The sequence below is a fragment of the Typopeltis vanoorti genome, chromosome 7, assembly GCF_054136105.1.
Source record: "Typopeltis vanoorti isolate ZY-2024b chromosome 7, IOZ_Tvanoo_1.0, whole genome shotgun sequence".
NCBI lineage: Eukaryota > Metazoa > Arthropoda > Arachnida > Uropygi > Thelyphonidae > Typopeltis > Typopeltis vanoorti.
In genome coordinates, this window is record NC_143555.1 from 63,925,155 (window position 1) to 63,945,193 (window position 20,039).

A 20,039-nucleotide genomic window follows, 5' to 3' on the forward strand; every position below is an offset into this window, starting at 1 on the left:
TTTTAAAAGTACATACTTTCAGAAAATAATATTAAAAAATCGATTTTTTTTCCTCTAAATAGTACTGCCTCCTTAAAACTATCAAAAACTTACAAATTAGCAAAAAAGAAAATGCCATAGAGGAAAAACCTGACATGATAGAGAAAAATGGGTTTGATATTTGAAATCAGCGCACCCCAAATTAATAAAAAATAAGTGTCAGATCATAATCAGTAGAAAAAAAAAATTTTTTTGTTGGCTAGTGTAATCTTTGTACGCGAGTTTTCCGTTATTAATTTTGTATCTATATGAAAATATGACTTCTGCATTACTTCATCCTTAGTATCACTGGCTCCCACTGAAGAGATGTCAATAAAGGTTGAAACTGGTCTGGGTAGTGATCCTTCCTATAATGCATAGCATTATACATGTCTGCAAGGAGATGTCCTTTGCATTATGGGATACTAAGGCAAGTGATGTGAAATCTTAGCTTCCTTATAAGAGTTGCCCCATGTCCTTCAAAATACTTCAGGTGCAAATTTTATATGCTTGCACTTGGATAAAGGATTAAACCAAGTATATAATTTCTTGGTATCTTTAAATTATAGATACAGAAACATTTTTGAAGTTTGGAAATAAGACACCTTGGAACTGAAATTTTAAAACTAAAATTTCAATTGCAAAATATAGGACAAGTTCATCATCAAATTCCTGACATATACCCTCAATGGGTGTACAGGATATGATAGTACTACATAAAAATTTACATCATTACTAGCTTCCTATCTACAATTTTCTTCCAAATCAATCTGTTAGCTGTGACGCCAACATTATCAGATCTTATATGTCTATCTTCTAAGGCACTTATTACTGTATCAATCTACCTATATCTTGGTCTTCCTCTAGGTCTTTTTCCTGCCAACCTGGCAGAGAACATTTGTTTTGCTAATCTTTGCCCTCCCATTCTGTTCAAGTGATCATACCACCTGAGTGTTAGTGGAGCTAACATATTCCTGGATGCTACAATGTCAAGTTCTTTCCTAATATCCTTGTTTTCGATATGATATGATATTGCCATTAATGCCATCTCTTCATTCCCCTAATCTTCAGGACTCTCATATCTGTGATCTCTAGTCTTTGGTCACCTGTTTTACTTCTAACCCAGCTCTCAGATCCATAAGCTAAAATGTTTTGACTAATTTCTCTTTTATTTCATATAAATTTATTCAGTTGAGTTCCTACTATACCAGCTTTGTTGATTCTGTTGTCTGTTTCCATATTTAATTTACCATCTTCACTAAAAGCCACACCACAATATAGAATGATGGTACAACATGACTGTTAAGTTCTGAATGAAACAAAAATTAAATTAATTTACGTTTTCCTACAGACTTAACACGGGTTTGCATTTTTGAATCAATTATTGATATATCAGAATATATTAAATTCTTGTAATATCACCAAAATGTTACTAAACTGAGAATCCTTCATTTAATTGTCGTAATGTAAAGTATTGTATATTGCTAAATTGCTTAACCTTACTGCTTAAGTGTAAGTACTTACAAATTGCTGGGCGAAAGAGATAATCCGATTAAATAAAAGTGGCTGGAATCTAAACACGTGCAACAAAGAGTACAGGTGCACCCTTTAGGTAAGCACATAGTTCCCTTCCCCCCCTCCCCCCACTCATACATTCCGAAAATTACACTAAGAATTCCATGTGTGGCGCTCAGTACTGGGTGACATGAGGTGACGCTGAAAAATAGGAGGAGAAATCGATGACGTAGAGTGAACGTGTGGTGTGCAATTTAAAAAGTCATGCAGCACCAGAAAAAATCTCTTATACTCTTATGCTCCAGATCTCGTGCCTTCTTATGGTCTTGTTGTTGTGTGTGGAGCCTACTCGTGGCATCCTCTTGTTCCCTGCGGATTCGAGACAATGATTGAGGAAATTTTCCGTGGAATTCCCGAAAATTTACCAGTTGGCGACCAGCCCAGCAGAAGATATTCACCGATGCTTGCAGAGATATCATTACAATTGTTGAGCCAGTTCACCAGAGAACAACGTCTACCTATTTTCGGCGGTAGAAGTAAGTGCAGCTCGAACCCTTGAAGAATGCCCCAGAAAAAGCAGAAGTAATGTGGAGTCGAAAGTAATTGTCCAGACGAGGTATGTGAAGTGGCCAAATAGTTCCCCAGCAATTGGTAACGTACAGTCTATATTTTTTATAAGTAAATGTGTATTAGAAGGATATCTGTAAATTTTAAGAAGGACTCTAGAGATTGTTTCTTTTTATGATAGAGTAATAATGAGTATTTTGTGAAGGAAATAGTGCGAGAGCCTGTGGAGCCTAGGAATTGTCTCTTTTAATGATTGAATAAGTTATGAGGGTTTTGTGAGAGAAATTGTATGAGAGCACGTGAAGCTAATTTAGTATTTCAGTTAATAAATGTCTTTAGTATTGATGAATAAGTGTGATCTTTCAAGTATAAGTTGTAAATTATAAATGAAGTTCTTTGTCATGCATGCTAAGATAGATATAGAGAATCTGAATAATTAGTGCTCATTCATTAGCAATTGTAGGCTACTTAATCAGAGTGTATTCATAATGTGTAAAATGTTTCAAATGAATTAAATGTTTTTGCTTTTTAAGTTTAACTGATGACTTGCCTGATTTTCTTCTCTATTGCACTTTCTCATAAAATACGGACCACAGTGGGAGATTAATTTATAGAGAGGCTACGACTGCAAACGTAAATTATAGTAACTTAAGATTGTATGCTAACTGTGTTCTGGTTCCTTGATTCTACATCCTTTGTTAATCTAGGATTCGGGGTGGTGCAGTGAAAAATAAATTTTCCCTGAATCTGAAAAGGGAATTAGACCCAGTGTTTGAGACAAAGGAATTGGCATTGACCATTAGTATTCCCTTTGTCCCCCAAACCACTAGCATTGTTCTTATAGGTAAGAATCAGCCTAGAGAAAATATTGAAGTTAAGAGAAATAAAGTTTTACTATAGAAGGATTTTACTAAGGCACAGATGCAATTAAGAATTAAGATTAAAGAGAACAATATGAAATTAAAGATAAGAGATATAAAATTTTACATGACAGAATAGGACAAGCTGGAGCTGAAAATTTAATAACACCATTAAAATTAAGAAAACAAATGTCATTTGCGCATGTAAACATTGCACATAAAATAGTAAACAACAATCAGTAATATTAAAAACAATGAGAAGGATGAGCCTGGTGGACTGCTACCAATTTATTGATATTTGGATCTATATTGTAAGCAGCATTATTAAATTACCACAATCAGCTATTTGCAATCAGTTTCTTTCTTTTAGTTAAAAGATTTGTGACCGCACTAAACCCATGTTCCACTAAATATGGTGATGGAAATGCAATTAAAATCTTAAGTTTTAAAAGAGGTATACCATGAGTAGACATATCGATACAAAATTAATAAAGGAAAAAACTCAAGTACAAAGATTATTTAATAGTATAATTTTTGCCTGTGTGTCACAGGCATCTTCAGTACATATTAAGCTCAAATTAAACAATAACTGACAATTCCAAAAAGTGCCACCTAAGTAGCTGGTGTAAGATAACTAAAAAGGTCAATAAATTTCCTAAAATAAAATAAATAAAAAATCAATACAATAAACAGGAAAGATTAGCTGATTTGTAAAGTACTATCTCCCATAAAGGATAGACGTAAGCCGTCGGATCTGTTTAAGTTAGGAGAATGAAGTAGAGTTTCACATGTTTCTTTATAAAGGCGTTCCATGAGGAACTGACTTTTGTGAAGAACTCTTGTCTTTTTCCAATGAACTCTATGTCTAGTGAAGATGGCATGTTCTGCAAGTCCAGACTTTTCAGGTTTAAAGTATTCAATATAAGACTGGTGTTCTTCTGGCCGAATAGAGGCAGATCTTCCTGTTTGTCCAAAATAAGATAATTCACAAGAGCACGGAATCTGGTAGACACCTGGATGATTAAGATGTTGAAGCTTGTCCTTAGGAGAAGTGAGAAAGGTGGAGATTTTTCTAAATGGTAGAAAGGCAACAAAAATATTCAGGTTTTAAAATTTTTGCTATACGTTCACTGATGCCTTGTACATAAAGGATAGGAATGCGCGTTATTTCTTCTGTGTTTGAAGAGGAAGACATATTAAAACTACTCAAAGTTCTTTTAATGAAGCAATTCTTATAACCATTAGATAGAAAGGATGAAGTTATATATTGCAGTTCTTTCTGTAAAAGATTGTCTAAAGAACAAATGGAGTGGGCCCGATGAACCAGTGTTTTAATAGTTCCTACCTTTTGATTGGGATGGTGATGAGATTCAGCATGGATATAATGGCCTGTATGAGTCTTCTTTCTATAAACTGAGAAATGTAGGTTACCATCTGGTTGGCGAAGAATTAGAAGATCTAAAAAGGCTAACTGCTTATTTAATTCTACTTCTAGGGTAAACTTGATCCTAGGATGAAGTGCGTTTAATTTAGTGAGAAATTGTTGAAGTTCATCTGAAGAGCCATTCCATACAGCAAAAATGTCATCGACATATCTGAACCAATGAGTAGATCTGGGAGAAATGTCAAAGATACGTTGTTCAAAATGTTCCATAAAGAAATTGGAGATAGCAGGAGAAAGAGGATTGCCCATTGCTGTTCCTTCAATGTGTTGATACAACTTATTTTTAAAGGAAAAATAACCAGAATGTGTTACAAAATCAAATACATTTACAATGTCTGAAGGAAATTCCTGTTGTAATAATTCAATGCATTCAGAAAGAGGCACATTTGTAAATAAAGAAACAACATCTAAACTGATCATGATATCAGAACTGTCCAAATGAAGATCTGAAATTTTATTTTTGAAATCGAAAGTATTTTTTATATAAGTATCGGTTCTTCTAGTTGAAGAGGAGAGTAAATTTGATAAAAAAAATTTTGAGATTTTGTAAGTGGGGCAACCTATACAATCTACGACTGGTCTTAACAGAATGCCTGGTTTATGAACTTTTGGAAGACCATATAATCTAGGTGGACGACCGAAGAAGGTTTTAAGTTTTTTCTTTTGATCTTCATTCCATGTAGATACATAAGAGAATTAAGTCTCTTCAATTGACTCCAGGTAGGATCCAATGTAAGAGGCCTATAAGTTAAACAGTCGCAAAGTAAAAGAGACATTTTTCTCTCATATTCCTTCCTATCTTGAATCACTACAGCCTTTCCCTTATCAGCTTTCGTAATAATTAAATTATTGTTATTCTTCAGTGATTTCAATGCTTTAAACTAAGAGTAAGAAAGATTAGGATGAGGAGGCTTGGCATTAAAAAGCATTTTTGCACATTCAAAATGTAATCTGTTGGCTGTTTTTTGGGATAAGGATCGAATACCCCTGTCTATGTTGTGAAAAAAATCCATAAGTGGCACCTTATTCAGCGTAATGGCGAAATCATGTCCTTTTGATAAAACAAAACGTTCACAGTCTGTTAGTGGATGTCCGGAAACATTTATAACTACTTGATCTTTATCAATAGTATTATTACTGGATCTAGATAGGCTTACCAGTGATTCAAATTTGCGTTTTAGCTTGTCACAAGAATCATTAAAGACCTTTAGGTAAGAACTCGAAGATATGCGCATTATAGTATTAAAAGTTTCAACTGTTAAAACAGATTCCAGAGCATTTTTTATGTCCATAATTTCTCTATTTAAGAGGGTAAGAGATTTTTTAGCTTCATGTAGCTGATTATTTAAAAGAGACTTACTAGCTTTTAAGTAGATCTGATGAGCTTTTGGGGGAAATAAAGGGAAATTTGGGGTAAAATAAAAACTTCTTTTATTTTACAACAGGTTGGAATAACCTGGGCCATCTTACATCGTTTAAGGAATATTAATCTGTTAATGCATTTGGCCTTCTTTACCAATACTTTACCATATCTAACAGATTTCTTTTAGTCTATTTCCAAACAATCTGCTAGATACGGTAAAGTATTGGTAAAGAAGGCCAAATGCATTAACAGATTAATATTTCTTAAACCGATGTAAGATGGCCCAGGTTATTCCAACCTGTTTGACCTGCGCTTTTTGGAATTGTCAGTTATTGTTTAATTTGAGCTTAATATGTACTGAAGATGCCTGTGACACACAGGCGAAAATTATACTATTAAATAATCTTTGTACGTGAGTTTTTTACGTTATTAATTTTCGATTAAAATCTTTGTGCTACAGCAGCTCACAATCCAGGATGAAGTATGGACATCTGCTTTTGCAACCATAACTGTTGGTACCCATTTTTTGAAATTTAATTTCAATTCCTCATTTTTGTTACTTCTATCAGTTCTTGTAATTGTAAAGCTTCTTCTGTGTTTGTACTTGAAAACGGGTCCAAAACCTGATTATGTTTTGGACCTGTTTTCATTTTCATTTCAAGAATATCTTGAAATGAAATTTTTTCTGCTGAAAACCTGAAACTTGGGTTTCAGGTTTTCAGCAGAAAAAAAAAAAAAAAAACTGTTTATATTAACATTTTGCTGAAAATGTATCTTTCACTCATGTCCTAACTAATGAATGGGACAAAGTATTATTCCAGTAGCCCCAGAGGCCAAGTTCTTGTAATCTATCATTGATAGAAAGCTTAAATTACTTAAACACATTCGTCAACTTAGGGAAAAGTGCAAATAAAAGCATTGAATATCCTTTGCACTTTATTCTCTACAGAATGGAGTGCTGTTTCATGCTCTGGCTTTATCATGTGTACATTCAAATCTTGAATATGGGTCCCAAATATACAGTTCTGCATGGGAGAACATGTTCCAGTGTTTGGAGCCTATCCATAATCAGAGTATACAAATAGCTACTGCTGCTTTTCACATGCTAATCTTTTGGTTTGTGAAGATCCCTTGGACCATCAAGTAGTGATTTTTGACCTTATTGTCAACAAAACTGGTTAGACTTCCTTGAATACCAAAATTAAAAATTAATCATGTTATAAAATGACAAGCATGCATGCGCTCGCACGCGCACACACACAAACATCTATGTAGTGTTTTCAGCGTTTAAATAACTATTCACAATAGATAGTAACAGTGCTCATTTGATAATCTTGAAAACTTAGCACACATTATGTTATATGGAATAAAGGTGTAAAAATCTCTTTTCCCTGTGATCAAGAAAGCAGGAAGTTGTTAGGTCACGTTATATAATTAATTGCTATACTAGTTAGTATAGCATTTCATATGTATTTGTAAATGCTGTATTCTTATATTTTTATTTTTTATTTATTTGAAAAAAAGTAACTTTTTTTTTTTTTTTTTTTAAGTATAATCAAATTGCAGGGAAGTCACATTCTCTCCACTTTTGAATTTCAATATAATAGAACACAAAAGTGTGTCACTTCTGTTAATTGTCATACAGGTGAAGTGAATAACATGTTATTCATTTTGTTTTTCTCCTTTTGCATTATTAACTTTTATTTAATACTTCAGAATAGTTCTCATGTAATAAATGGACCTAAACCAGCATTTGAAACATCAAAAGAATCACAGATACCATCGACAATGGCAGCTGTTGCAGTCACTACAGATGAAGATGATGAAATGGAGGATGTTATGGCACAGACTGAGTTTAAGGAAACAAACAGATCAGAAATTGGTAAGATACCAAAACATGTATATAATGTATTTTGTGAACTAATTTTTAAAAAGTCTTTTAAGGTGTGCTTTACAGAAACGTATGAAATCATACATTGGTTTCATAGTGAGAAGGGAGTAATTTATCTGAATTAATGGCAATTGAATAAGATAAATTACTCTCCCTTACTATAAAAAAAAAATCACCTGCACTTAACCATATTCATCTCGTGATGCAGCTAACTCATAATAGGTTTTGACCTTCCACCATCATCAGATGGTGGAAGGTCAACCAGCAGTAAGACTGGCAGTTTCAAAGAAACTGCCAGTCTCACTGCTGGTTGTTATGTATATTTCTTGTACCATTTTTTTTATTTTATTTTTTCCCGTAATTCATATTTTTGATTCTTTGTCTCTTTTAATTTGTTACTTCTTCATAACAGTTCAGCTGGTGTTTTGCAATATACATATCTCTTCTAATGTTTTTGTTCCAATCTCACACTCACAGACCAAAATGATTAACTCCACTTTTTGAATTTTTTAAAATTTTAGTGCCAGAGCACTTGAATGACGCTTAACTTTTTATATTTAAAATAAATTTCCACCACTAAATGACAAAAATTTTTTTGGCCGTCAAATAATATATGATTTATTTCAGAAGCCAATGGGATTAACTCCATACTCTTAAGTAAATTGTTGCAATAATGCAATTCAAATGCTTATAAGAATTTAGTTAAGTAATATTTTAATGCAGCAGTATATATTAGACAATAATGGCAAACCGTTTATCGTTATCCCATCATAAAAAAAGTAAAATTTCAAAAAGGGAAATACAATTAATATGTTAAGCGCTAAGCCCACTTCGCTTACCTTTTTGTTTACGCTACACACACATTTTATTTAAAAATGTAACCGAAAAAAAAAAAAAAAAAAACTATTTTTTCTGTAATCTGAAATTCTGTAATAGAATTTCGAAAGAAATTAGCTACTCATATTACAAATTGTCGAGATAAAGAAACGGTAAGCCTCAAAAATTGCATCACTTTGCTTTCATTTTTAATATCAGAATATTGCCAGCAAAGGTTGGTCGATTGGTAGAGCCTCTGCTACTAATGGCTCACACAAAAAGTTAAGCAAGTTTGAGCGTGGTTAGTAGTTGGAAGGGGTTCAATCGTTCGATGCTGTTGGCACACTCTCCCTCAATGAGTTTTTGGACTCCATGGAGGTGTCAAATAATAATATTAATAATAATAATAATTATAAAATGTAGCAATTTACTAAAATAAAGAGCCAAAAGGCTTCACTTCAGCGATGCAAATTTATAAAAATGAAGTGGATATTAAATCCAGCATTATTTCAAAGCTGAATATAGAAACTATAAAAGTTTCGTATGAAATTTGACCAGAGAGCTTATGGGAATACACTCGCCAATATTTATGTTTTTGGTCTCTGACGAAAACCAACCAGTTTGAAACAGCTGTCAGGCCAGTGAAACCTTTTCAAAATGGACTAATAGGAGAGGAATATATGGACACTTGGGGAGTGATCATCTCTCCTATAAGGTCTGGCTAGGGCAACTCGTAAATATCGGCAAGTGTATTCCCGTAAGCTCTCTGGTCAAATTTCATATGAAACTTTTATAGTTTGTATATTCGGCTTTGAAATAATGCTAGATTTAATATCCACTTGATTTTTATAAAAATGTAATAAATTTATTACATTTTATATCATTGGTCACCAATGAACGACACTGCCTGAACGGAAAATCATCCTCGGTGACTGACACTGCGCTTCATGTGTTAATGAGTTACTGAGTTATTTTCACTTGACAAATCAATTAACTCCCTTAGTTATGCAAAAAATGTTAAAATAATAACTATTATTCTAAGGATATACTATTTTATGCATTTTATATGTTGGTAGATAAAAGCTACATCTGTAATAATACATTCTACAATGTTTATTTGAATTTAAATTTTAAAAGGAATTTTAAAAAAGTGTATATTATATTATCAATTTTCTCTACTTTTTGTTTTGTGGAGTTAATCAGTTTGGCAAATGAGTTTAAGGGCAGCTCCATTTTATTTATGTCATTTAATTAGCTTCAGGTTATCTAACTACTTACAGAACTTCTGCCTTTCTTAATACCGAATTTCATAATTACTAAACAAGAGGCAGCACATGGGTTTTTTCCCCCTTGGACGCTTGAAGAACACACACACACCTAGTAAATATTTTTAACCTGAGTTCATTCAGGTGCAATTAAAAACCTAGACAGACTTAAAATGTTTTCCTAGTGGTACTTTGCCATTTCTCCTGTTCGTTACTCAACAGCAGTTAATGTCTCTTTATTGGCTTTTAAAGTCGCTTCTTGGGCGGGAGGAAGTCACATAGCAAAAGTTGCAAATACAACTCAGAGGATGATTGCAATGTTGAAGTTAACCTTGACATCTAAGGAAAAGGAAGTCATTTTGCTTCTTTATAAGGCTTTGATAAGACCACACCTGGATTATTGTGTGCAGATTTGGTCTCCCAGATTCCAAGGGTGAGATAAAGAAGCTATGGGAAAAGGTGCACAGAAGAGTTACAAAGGTTATATCCAGATTATGGGATTTAGATTATGTGGATTACAGACTTGGTTAACAGGAGAAAGGTTGGGGGGGGGGGATATGATAGAGTTCTATAAACTTTTGAATGGGTGTTATAGGATATCGTCTGAAAGTTTTCATTATAATAACTGTGGGGAGAGAACATGGGGCCATCCATGGAAGTAAATTTGTTCACAGTGAAGAAAGGGGTCAGAGCTAGGTTTTTCTCTCAAAGAGTAGTGAGTGAGTGGAATAGTCTGCCTTTAGGAGTAGTGAGTGCATCTAATGTGAATGAATTTAAGGGAAGGTATGACTGGTTTGGGTGATTGGATCGAGGTGCCTCCCTCAATGAATCCTTGACTCCCTGGAGGCCTCAGATAATAATAATAATATTTTTTGTACAGTTTGTGGAGGTGGTGAAATTCATAAAATGTTTTGAAGAGAGAAGGTATAAAAGTTTCAGAACCTTTGGTATATTTAGAATTTTTATGAAATTGGCTGCTCTCTGATCAGATGATAAATACTTTGATAGTTTCCCAAATTCAATGACCAAAAGTAAGAAAAATTTATTTCTTAGATTTTAGCAAATGTGACATATTTGTATGCCTATTGTGTATATGCCCTTACACTATAAGTAATATGTCGTATTACCAATCACATTAATTCTCATGAAACTTTATTCCAGAAACTCCTGTTTTGAATGGAGATAATGATTATTTCCATACCCAGCGGTTTGCACTGACATTGGGAATTAATGCTGAAAGGGTTCAAGGAATGAAAGCATCTTTTTTCCAAGATGATATGGATGAAGATGATACAGGTAATAATGCTACGGTACACTCTTTTTATTGAATTTTATTTCATTTTTGTCTCTGAATGTCTGCATATTATTAAATGATCTTGATTTTAGTTAAAAATCATAGTTTTTTTTTAATGTTTATTATTATTATTATGTAATCTAGTGAATGATAGAGAAGAGGCTTTCTGTCAACAGTTTTGAAACTTGACAAACTAACTCCCCAGTTACTTTCTTGCATGGTTACATGGTGATCAGCATTCATTATTAAAAAAAAATTATGGAAACAATTACCATGTTATAGTAAAACTTAATTTTAATATACACCAAAATAATCACTTGACATTTCGACCTTCATATCAAGGTCACCCTTGATATGAAGGTCGAATGAAATCAGACTAGTGGCCTGGTCTGATTAAAATCAAACAGTCAGGCCAGTAATTTAATCATTTTAATCAAACCATCTGTTTGATTAAAATTATTAAAAAATTATGGAAACAACTACCATGTTATAGTAAAACTTCATTTTAATATATTAAGATAGAGAGGAACATGCTCTCACATAATCACTCATGTAAGTACCCATATAAATTAGAACAGAATAGTATAGAAGATGACCAATAAGAGCCGAAATTATTGCTTTGAGTCCTAAAGGTTTGCTGGAAAACTCGAAGAACTGAAGTGGGCTAAATGAGCTTGCCATCCAGATTTTTGGATTTTTGTGTCACCATTATTGTTAAGATCAGGATGGTTGATCACAATTTCACAGGGTTCTTTAAATTTGCGTTCACATCAGGGGTTTTTGTATGATGTAAAGAACAAGTCCTTTTCCAATCAGTTTGGTGTAGTGTGTTAATATGTCATTTGTGTTCTTTTTTACGGATCAGAATTGTATATCCAGTTTCATCAATATAAAGTAAGTTACAGGTGAAATGGATATGGTAAATTGTTAAGTTTAATGTGTTTTTTGTGTTCTTTATTATGGATAGGAATTGTACATCCAGATTCACAATATAATTGCATCAGACTGTCTACATCTTGGTCATTTTTGGAATATTTCCCATGCCCTAGCATATCTAACTTTTCCTCTCCCATTCTATTATATATTAGCTCTACTCATACATTTCTTTAATATGCTGACAATGTTAAGTTCCTTCCTAATATTCCAAAAATTCTTCTAGTCAACAGTAGGCTACTAATAGCCTACTGTTGACTAGAAGCTTTACTGATAACGTAAACAGTCGATTAACACATACTTTGTATATTATGTGTATTATATACAGTAGGTGATTGGTTAACGAAGAGTTCGGACTGCGAACAAATCTGACCAGGAACACTTTCGCGAAAGATTTTTATGTTCAGATAATGAACACCTCACAGAACAAACACAAGAAGAAACGACGCTGTGTGTAAGATTTGTAGAACTGTATTTTACTGCTATCTACGAATGGTTTCTGGAAAGAGACTTTGACAGTTGTATACATAACCTTTTTGTGTGCTAGTTGATTTCTGTTCTCTGAATTTTTGTAAGTGCTTTTCTGAACTTTTTATTTAAAAAAAAAAAAAAAAACTGATAATATCATGGGACCTTTAGGTCCCATGATATTATCAGTTTTTTGTGAGCACAGGTCTTGCCACTGCACTCTTTTTAAAGAGTGCAGTGGCAAGACCTGTGCTCACCATAGAAACCAAGCAAGAGATAACAGCCAAGGTAGAGAGTGGGCAGAAGATGTCTGATGTTGCTAGGCAGTATGGCTTGAACAGGTCTACAGTAGGCACAATCTTAGCTAAGAAAGATTATTATTATTATTACGGGCGACTCCAGGGAGTCCTTAGACTCATCGAGGGAGGCCCTAAACATCATGTTCACACAACTATACGACATTCTCACAGAATCTATCATACCTTGCTTTGAACTCACTCACCGTCAAAGTACCCACAACAGACTCTCACAGCTTATTCCACTCATTTACCACTCTAAAAGTAAAGAACCCAGGTCTAACATCCTTGCTAACCACACTCTTTCCCAGCTTCCATAGGTGTCCCCTAGTTCTCCCACCACAAGTCCTGATCTCAAAAATATCCCCTGAATTAATCCTATAGAAACACTTTGGCAATTTGTATGTCTCAATCATATCTCCCCTTTTCCGCCTATCAACTAATTTCTGCAACTCGCAAATCTTCAACCTGTTCTCATAAGGTTCATTCCATATACCCGCTATCATCTTAGTCACTTGCCTCTGGATCCACCTCCTCCCCATCAAGAAGAAACCTAGGTGACCAAATCTGGGCACAGTAGTCGAGATGAGGTCTTATCAAGGCTTGATACAGAGGTACAATAACTTGCTTGTCTCTGCTCGTCAAAGTATTTTTCAACAACCAAGTGAGTCGATGAGCTGATTTAGCCACTTTTGCAATGTGCCCCTCAAACTTCATCTCCCTATCCACCAACACTCCCAAATCCCTGGCCTCATCAATCTCCTGGACTACAGTTCCACCAATGTGGTATACTGCTACTAATCTTTTCACCCCAAAATGCATAACCTTACATTTTGTCACATTAAATTGACATCCATTCTCCTTAGCCCAGAACTCCAATCTATCCAAGTCGTCCTGCAAGATTTTGACATCTTCTGCATTCACTATTGCCCTACTCAACTTTGCATCATCAGCGAACAAATGAACTGTTCCTCTTAGATCCTTCCCTATATCATTAATGAACAAATTAAACAGCAGTGGTCCAAGAACAGAACCCTGCAGCACACCACTAGTCACAGGCCGTCTTTTGGACTCTACTCCTGAATAAACTACTCTCTGATATCTTTCCATCAACCACCCACCTATCCATCTCACCTACCCTATATCCATTCCCATATGTTTGTAGCTTACGGAATAGAATTCCATGCGGTATCCTGTCAAACGCCTTAGCCAGGTCCAGCAGTATCACTGTAAACCTATTACCCTTATCCAGTTCAGCCGTCACTGTGTTATAAAACTTGAGCAAGTTACTGAGGCATGATCTACCCTTCACAAAGCCATGCTGTCCCCCGTACAGTATCTCATTTTCATCAATCCATTCCTGTATTTTTCCCTTGACTACTTTCTCCAAGACCTTGACAACGACTCCTGATATGCTGATCAGTCGGTATAATCAAGAAGATATAATCAAGTAGACTCAAGCAGCTAAAGGAGTAACGAAAATCACATCTGAGAAACAAAGATGTGCCATCCATGAAAAAATGGAGAGGTTGCTTTTAGTTTAGATAAAAGAAAGGGAAATGAAAAGAATATGACTATCATTCAAGAGAAGACTAGAGAAATTTTTGAAGAACTGAAGAAAGAAACTCCACATTCATCACATGAGGACATAGAATTTAAGTCTACCACTGGATGGTTTGCAAAGTTTAGAAGGAGATCTGGCATTAAACATGTGGTAATGCATGGTAAGTCTGCTAGTGCAGATAAAGAAGAAGCTGTGAAGTTCTGTCTCAAATTTCAAGAATTCATTAAAAAAGAAGGATATTGTCCACAACAAATTTTCATTTGTGATGAAACTGGTTTATTTTGGAAGCGCATGCCAAATCATACCTACATCACAAAAGATGAGAAAAATATTCTTGGGCATAAACCCATGGAAGACCGATTGACATTACTTTTGGGAGCTAATGCTAGTGGTGATATGAAGTTTAAACTGCTTCTTGTCTATCACTCTGAGAACCCTAGAGCATTCAACAAAAATTCCATAATTAAAGAAAGACTGCCAGTGATGTGGAGATCAAATGAAAGGGCATGTGTCACGCAGGTTCTTTTCAAAGCATGGCTGTTTAAAGTATGTGCCCCAAGCATCAAGGATTACCTTCAGACCAATGAATTGCCATTTGAAGGCACTGTTGCTATTGAACAAAGCACCAGGACGCCCAAAAGACCTTGAGGATAATTTGCTGGTAGACTTTCCCTGGCTGACAGTTCAGTTTCTGCCTCGAAATACCGCTTCGTTGATTCAGCCAATCGATCAGGAGGTTATTGTGGGTTTCAAGAAATTGTACACTCGCGCGCTGTTTCATCGGTGCTTTGAAGCATGTCAGTTCTCCTCAACGATGACATTAAAAACGTTTTGGAAAGAAAAATTTGATATTCTTGAAGCTATCCAACTCATTCAAAAGGCGTGGTCAGAAGTCACTCAACGACAGTTGAATTCTGCTTGGCGAAAGCTGTGTCCATCCTTCATTCAGGGAGGCAGAGATGAAGTCCCTGAAATTATGGATGAAATTGTGACAACTGCTAGAGATCTGGAATTGGAGGTGAATGAAGATGACATTGAAGAGCTCCTAATGGAACATGAAAATGATCTGATGACAGAAGAATTCCAAGAACTCTTGAATGAAGAACACTAAGAAACTCAGTGAGATGTGTTTTCTTCTGAAAAAGAGGACCAATGCCAACATCTGCTATTAAAGATCTTTTGAAGAAGTGGGAGGATGTCAGAACACCGGTCTTAGAATTGCACCCAAACCAGGTTTAGGTCAATAGGCTTGGGGATCTCTACAACGACAATGCTATTAATCACTTCCGAAAAATCCTGAAGAATAGAGAAAAGCAATTGACATTGGGCAGATTCTTGAACGCCCCACAAACGGGAAAAAAACATGTCTGAAGAAAATGGAAGACTGTGTATGTATGTATTATTGTTATTATAAATAAACGTAAGAAATTATATAATTATTTATTTATTTATTTTTTTTTGTCTCCAGAACAAATTAATCAAATTCCCATAAAAATCTATGGTAAATCGATGGTCGGTTAACAAATAATTCGGGTAGCAAGCATTGTCTTTGAACGGATTATGTTCGTTAACCGATCATCCTCTGTACTGTATTCTTACAATAAAAGCTAGAGAAATTAAAATTTGTTGTCTGGCAGTAATAGCATTTTCCATAAGTCCCAATTGTTCCCAATAGTTGAAGCTCATATATATTTATTCACTTAAGTAATCATCATGACACAGCCACAGATTTACCTGTTTGGCCAAAATACAGGGCATTTCAAAAAGAATGACCCGATTTCAAATAATTATATTTAATAATGAAAATGTGGTATAGTTACAAAATAAATTACCAGTATGAAGTAAGGCCTAAAGTTTCACTCACCACAGTTACAAATGCTCAATGTGCCCTCCACCCGCTGCACAGACAACATCAAGCCGATAGCTGAATTCATCCCAAACATGTCTGAGAGTGTCTTCTGTCACAGAATTTACTGCAGCCATGATTCTGGTTCTGAGCTCATCCACGTCAGTGGGTAATGGAGGAACATAAACACAGTCTTTTACATATCCCCCATAAAAAGAAGTCACAAGGTGTGATGGCTGGAGATCTTGGAGGCCAAGAGTGTAGTGCCAAGTCGCCCGTGCGTCCAATCCAACACTGAGGCAATGTTTCATTTAGAAACCAACGAACTTGGAGGTTCCAATGTGACAGTGCTCCGTCTTGCTGAAAAATGTAATCTTCAGATTCTTCATTCAGCTGTGGAAGTAGCCAGTGCTGCAGCATTTCAAGATAGGAGTTTCCAGTAACAGTGTTTTTCTCAAAAAAGAAAGGGTCAATAAACCTTTCTAACAGAAACCGCACAAAAAAGATTAAGTTTTGGTGAATCATGTTCATGTTGTACAATTTCATGTTGATTCTCAAGTCCCCATATGCAAACATTGTAGCGCAAAACTTTACTGCTTAGATGAAAGATTGCTTCATCACTAAAAATAAACCTTTGTAGGAAGGTGTCGTCCTCCATGTCCTCTAACAGATTAGCACAGAAATCTTTTTTTTTTTTTTTTTTTTTTTTTTTCACAAAGAGCTTGCACCAGTTGCAATCTGTATGGCTTCATAAGCAAATGTCGTAGTAACACACGCCAAACAGTCACATGAGGGATGGTAAGTTCTTGGCTAGCACCAGCCTCACTGAAAAGCCTCTTGAATTCATTGCACTTTCCCCTCTGAGGTGCGTGGTCATCCAGGACTCTTTCCCTCACATAAACACCCTGTTTCTTGAAATTGTCAATACCAGTGACGAATGTTTTTGTCCAGTGGTGGATCAATTCCGTAATGTCGTCTAAATGCACGCTGCACCATAATCACGGACTCAGTCTTGCTAAATTCGAGAACACAAAACGCCTTCTGTTGACTAGTGGTGGTGGTGTAGTGGCTATTTGGGCACTAGTAGTGGCATCTAGTGGTCGTCATATCAAACTCTGAGCCAAGGCCGTTCGCATGGTACAAGTCACATTCATTTGTGGTTCATGGTTGCAGAGATATACAATTTTCAAATTGGCACATTTGTTTCGAAACACCCTGTACAATAATGCATACTGGCAAGGAATTTGATGCACTCCAGAGTTGGTTAAAGGCAGAACTTTATCTTTAGCTGAGCCTGGAAAAGTAGATATCTTGTTGATAGGGTTGAAGGACACTTGTAGGCCAACAGATCTAAGTTGTTTGGCTATACCTTCTGAGACACCTTTAATATAGGCAATAGTGACATGACAGAACACCTCTGTATCACTGTCATGATGAGAGGCAGGTGACAGGGAAACTGTAATTATTATCTTATTAAGATGCAGTTTGGTAAAACCATTAGTAAGGAAGGTGGATTTGATGTAATTTATTTCTTGGGAGAGCAGCATTTCAGTGGAGCAGAGAGAGAGAGAGAGAGTGTGCTCAATGTACCAGTCTTAATGGCATCAGATTTTTGACAATTATGATGGTGTGAAAGCGGTTGACTGTGAAGTCCAGTGTATGTTTTCCTTCTAAAAACTGAGAAACGAAGGCTACCATCTGGTTGAAGAAGTAACAGCAGATCTATTAAGGCATTCCAATTGTTCTCTTGTAACTCAAAGGTGAACTGGATATAGTGGTATAAAGTGTTGATCTTATTGTTATTCATTCATTCATTCACCATCCAGTGGACCTGCTAAACTAATGGTGCATCATATGAAGGTGAGGATTGGACATCGGGTCAGAAGTTCTGGTTGGTTCTCTACATTCCTTAAAGGTTATGTATAGGATTTCTTGTTTTTATTAATTTTCTCTATTTCTGTGTTTTTTTTTTAAATTTATTTTTTACATAGTCCAGAAACCCTACTCTGGAGACTAAACACTTTTTAAGCCACTTCACACCTCTACTAAGTAGAGCTGTGATCTCCCACTGGTTGATGAGGTTTATCTCCCACCTAAAGAAAGTCAGGGGGACATGCTGTGCTCTCAGTGAGATTTGAACCTCCAGCCTATTAGTTGCAGACAGTGGGGTTGCTAATCACTTGGTCAACTAAGTCAATATGCTTATTTACTTAAGTGTATCAGTACTCTCCTATTTCTTGTCCCCCCCCCCCCCCCAAAAAAAAAAAAACTCTATCTTCTTGACAAAATGAGATTTTCTTCATGCGATAAAATATTTTTGCTTTATGCATTCCCTTTCCTCTGAACCATTGTTAACTCAATACATTATTTGATTTTGTCATATGTTAGATTGTACTCGGTCTCCACTCTAATCTTTGCCTCAGTACTCAGTATAGAGAGAGCAATTATGTATATTAGTGATCTCTCACCATTCCAATCTTTCATATAGATATTTATTTATGCTGTTTGCATTGTTCCAGCGATCATTCTTCTTCTTCTTCCTAACATGGATTTTAGGCCAGGTGGCCTCTTCCGTTCTCATGCCATCTCTTTCTTGGTCTTCTGATTCTTTTTTTCCCACTTATTTTATATTTGTATAATATTTTTGATAGTCTGCTGTTGTCTATTCAGTTTAAATGTTCTATTCATTTTTGTTTATACTGTCTTATGTAGGAATTAATTGGTTTTATATTCATGGATTATAAAATTTGTTTTGTGGTCCCACTTGGTATATCCAGCTGTTTTTCTGAGAAATTTCATTTCTGCTTGAATTCATTTTTTATCTTTTCTTTTTATAGTCCATGTTTCGCTTCTGTATAGTAGTTGGTTTTGACAGGACACATTTAGTCTGATTCTAGTGTGCTTTTGTACTAGGGATGACTTAAATATATTATTTATTATGCCATTTACTTTGACAAAGTTTGATATTTTAGTGTCTATGTCTTTTCTTCTTCATATGATAAATCACATCTCAAGTAACTCATCCCAAGATCCTAAGTAATGATCATTATTCATGAGAATTGTGTTGATAATTGCATTCATCATATTCTCCTCTAAATATTTTAAAACACATTATTGCAGATATTTAACTCTTTCACATTTTTTCATCCAAACTCACAGAACAGATTTTTTATTTTCTCCACTTATATTCCATTACCAAGTATCCACTTGTATACTCAATCAAGGATAGGCTGGCAATCTGGGACTGTATTCTATATTTGTTTCAACTGCCCACTTATTATGATGGTAAAACATGAATTCATGAAGACAACATCATTTTCATCCAAAAAAAGGACAAACAATGAAATCTTCTACTTGAACTACCCAGTTTCAGCAAAATTGAAGATAGCACCAACATTTTAAGATGCAGTAGTGAAAATTTATGTGGAGCTAACAGAATACTTAGAAAAGTTTCATGTTGGCATAATTTGTTACTGAATTGTTTAAATAAGTCAAGAAGTAGGTGAGGTCCTTTTAAATAACAGGTATAAGAGGATTTATTCGTGTAGTGTTCAATCACCACAAAGCTAAATTTTGTGAATTTCAGCCAATTTCATGTAGAGTGGTTGGTGATGACAAATTTCAAAATGAAAAATTGGACCGTGTTCCCTTGGTATGTATATTCTAGTGAAGTAGTTGTAGAGGAATTTTTGGAATCATTAGAAAGAGCATTTGTCATGATGGGATTGAAAAAAAAAAAAAAAAAAAAAAAAAAAGGAAAAGTTGGATTGGACCTTGTTGGAGATGAACAGAAAAGTAGGAAATTAATTTCAGATATATAGAAATGTTTTGAAAAAATTTGGAGAAAAGGACAAACCTAATAATATTAATAGTAATTCAAATGCTAATAATAGCAATAC

At 34.9% G+C, this 20,039-nt stretch overlaps 1 protein-coding gene across 2 annotated transcripts in view; it reads left to right on the forward strand.

Moving 5' to 3' along the window:
- The window catches only part of Nup98-96 (nuclear pore complex protein Nup98-96), a 610,292-nt gene that overhangs the window by 340,098 nt on the left and 250,155 nt on the right, over positions 1 to 20,039 (forward strand). For both annotated transcript variants that reach the window (XM_090395312.1, XM_090395313.1), the window contains 2 exons: positions 7,484 to 7,649; positions 10,901 to 11,035. In XM_090395312.1, coding sequence (XP_090251438.1) covers positions 7,484 to 7,649; positions 10,901 to 11,035 — 301 coding nt within the window. The remainder of the gene's footprint in view (positions 1 to 7,483; positions 7,650 to 10,900; positions 11,036 to 20,039) is intronic.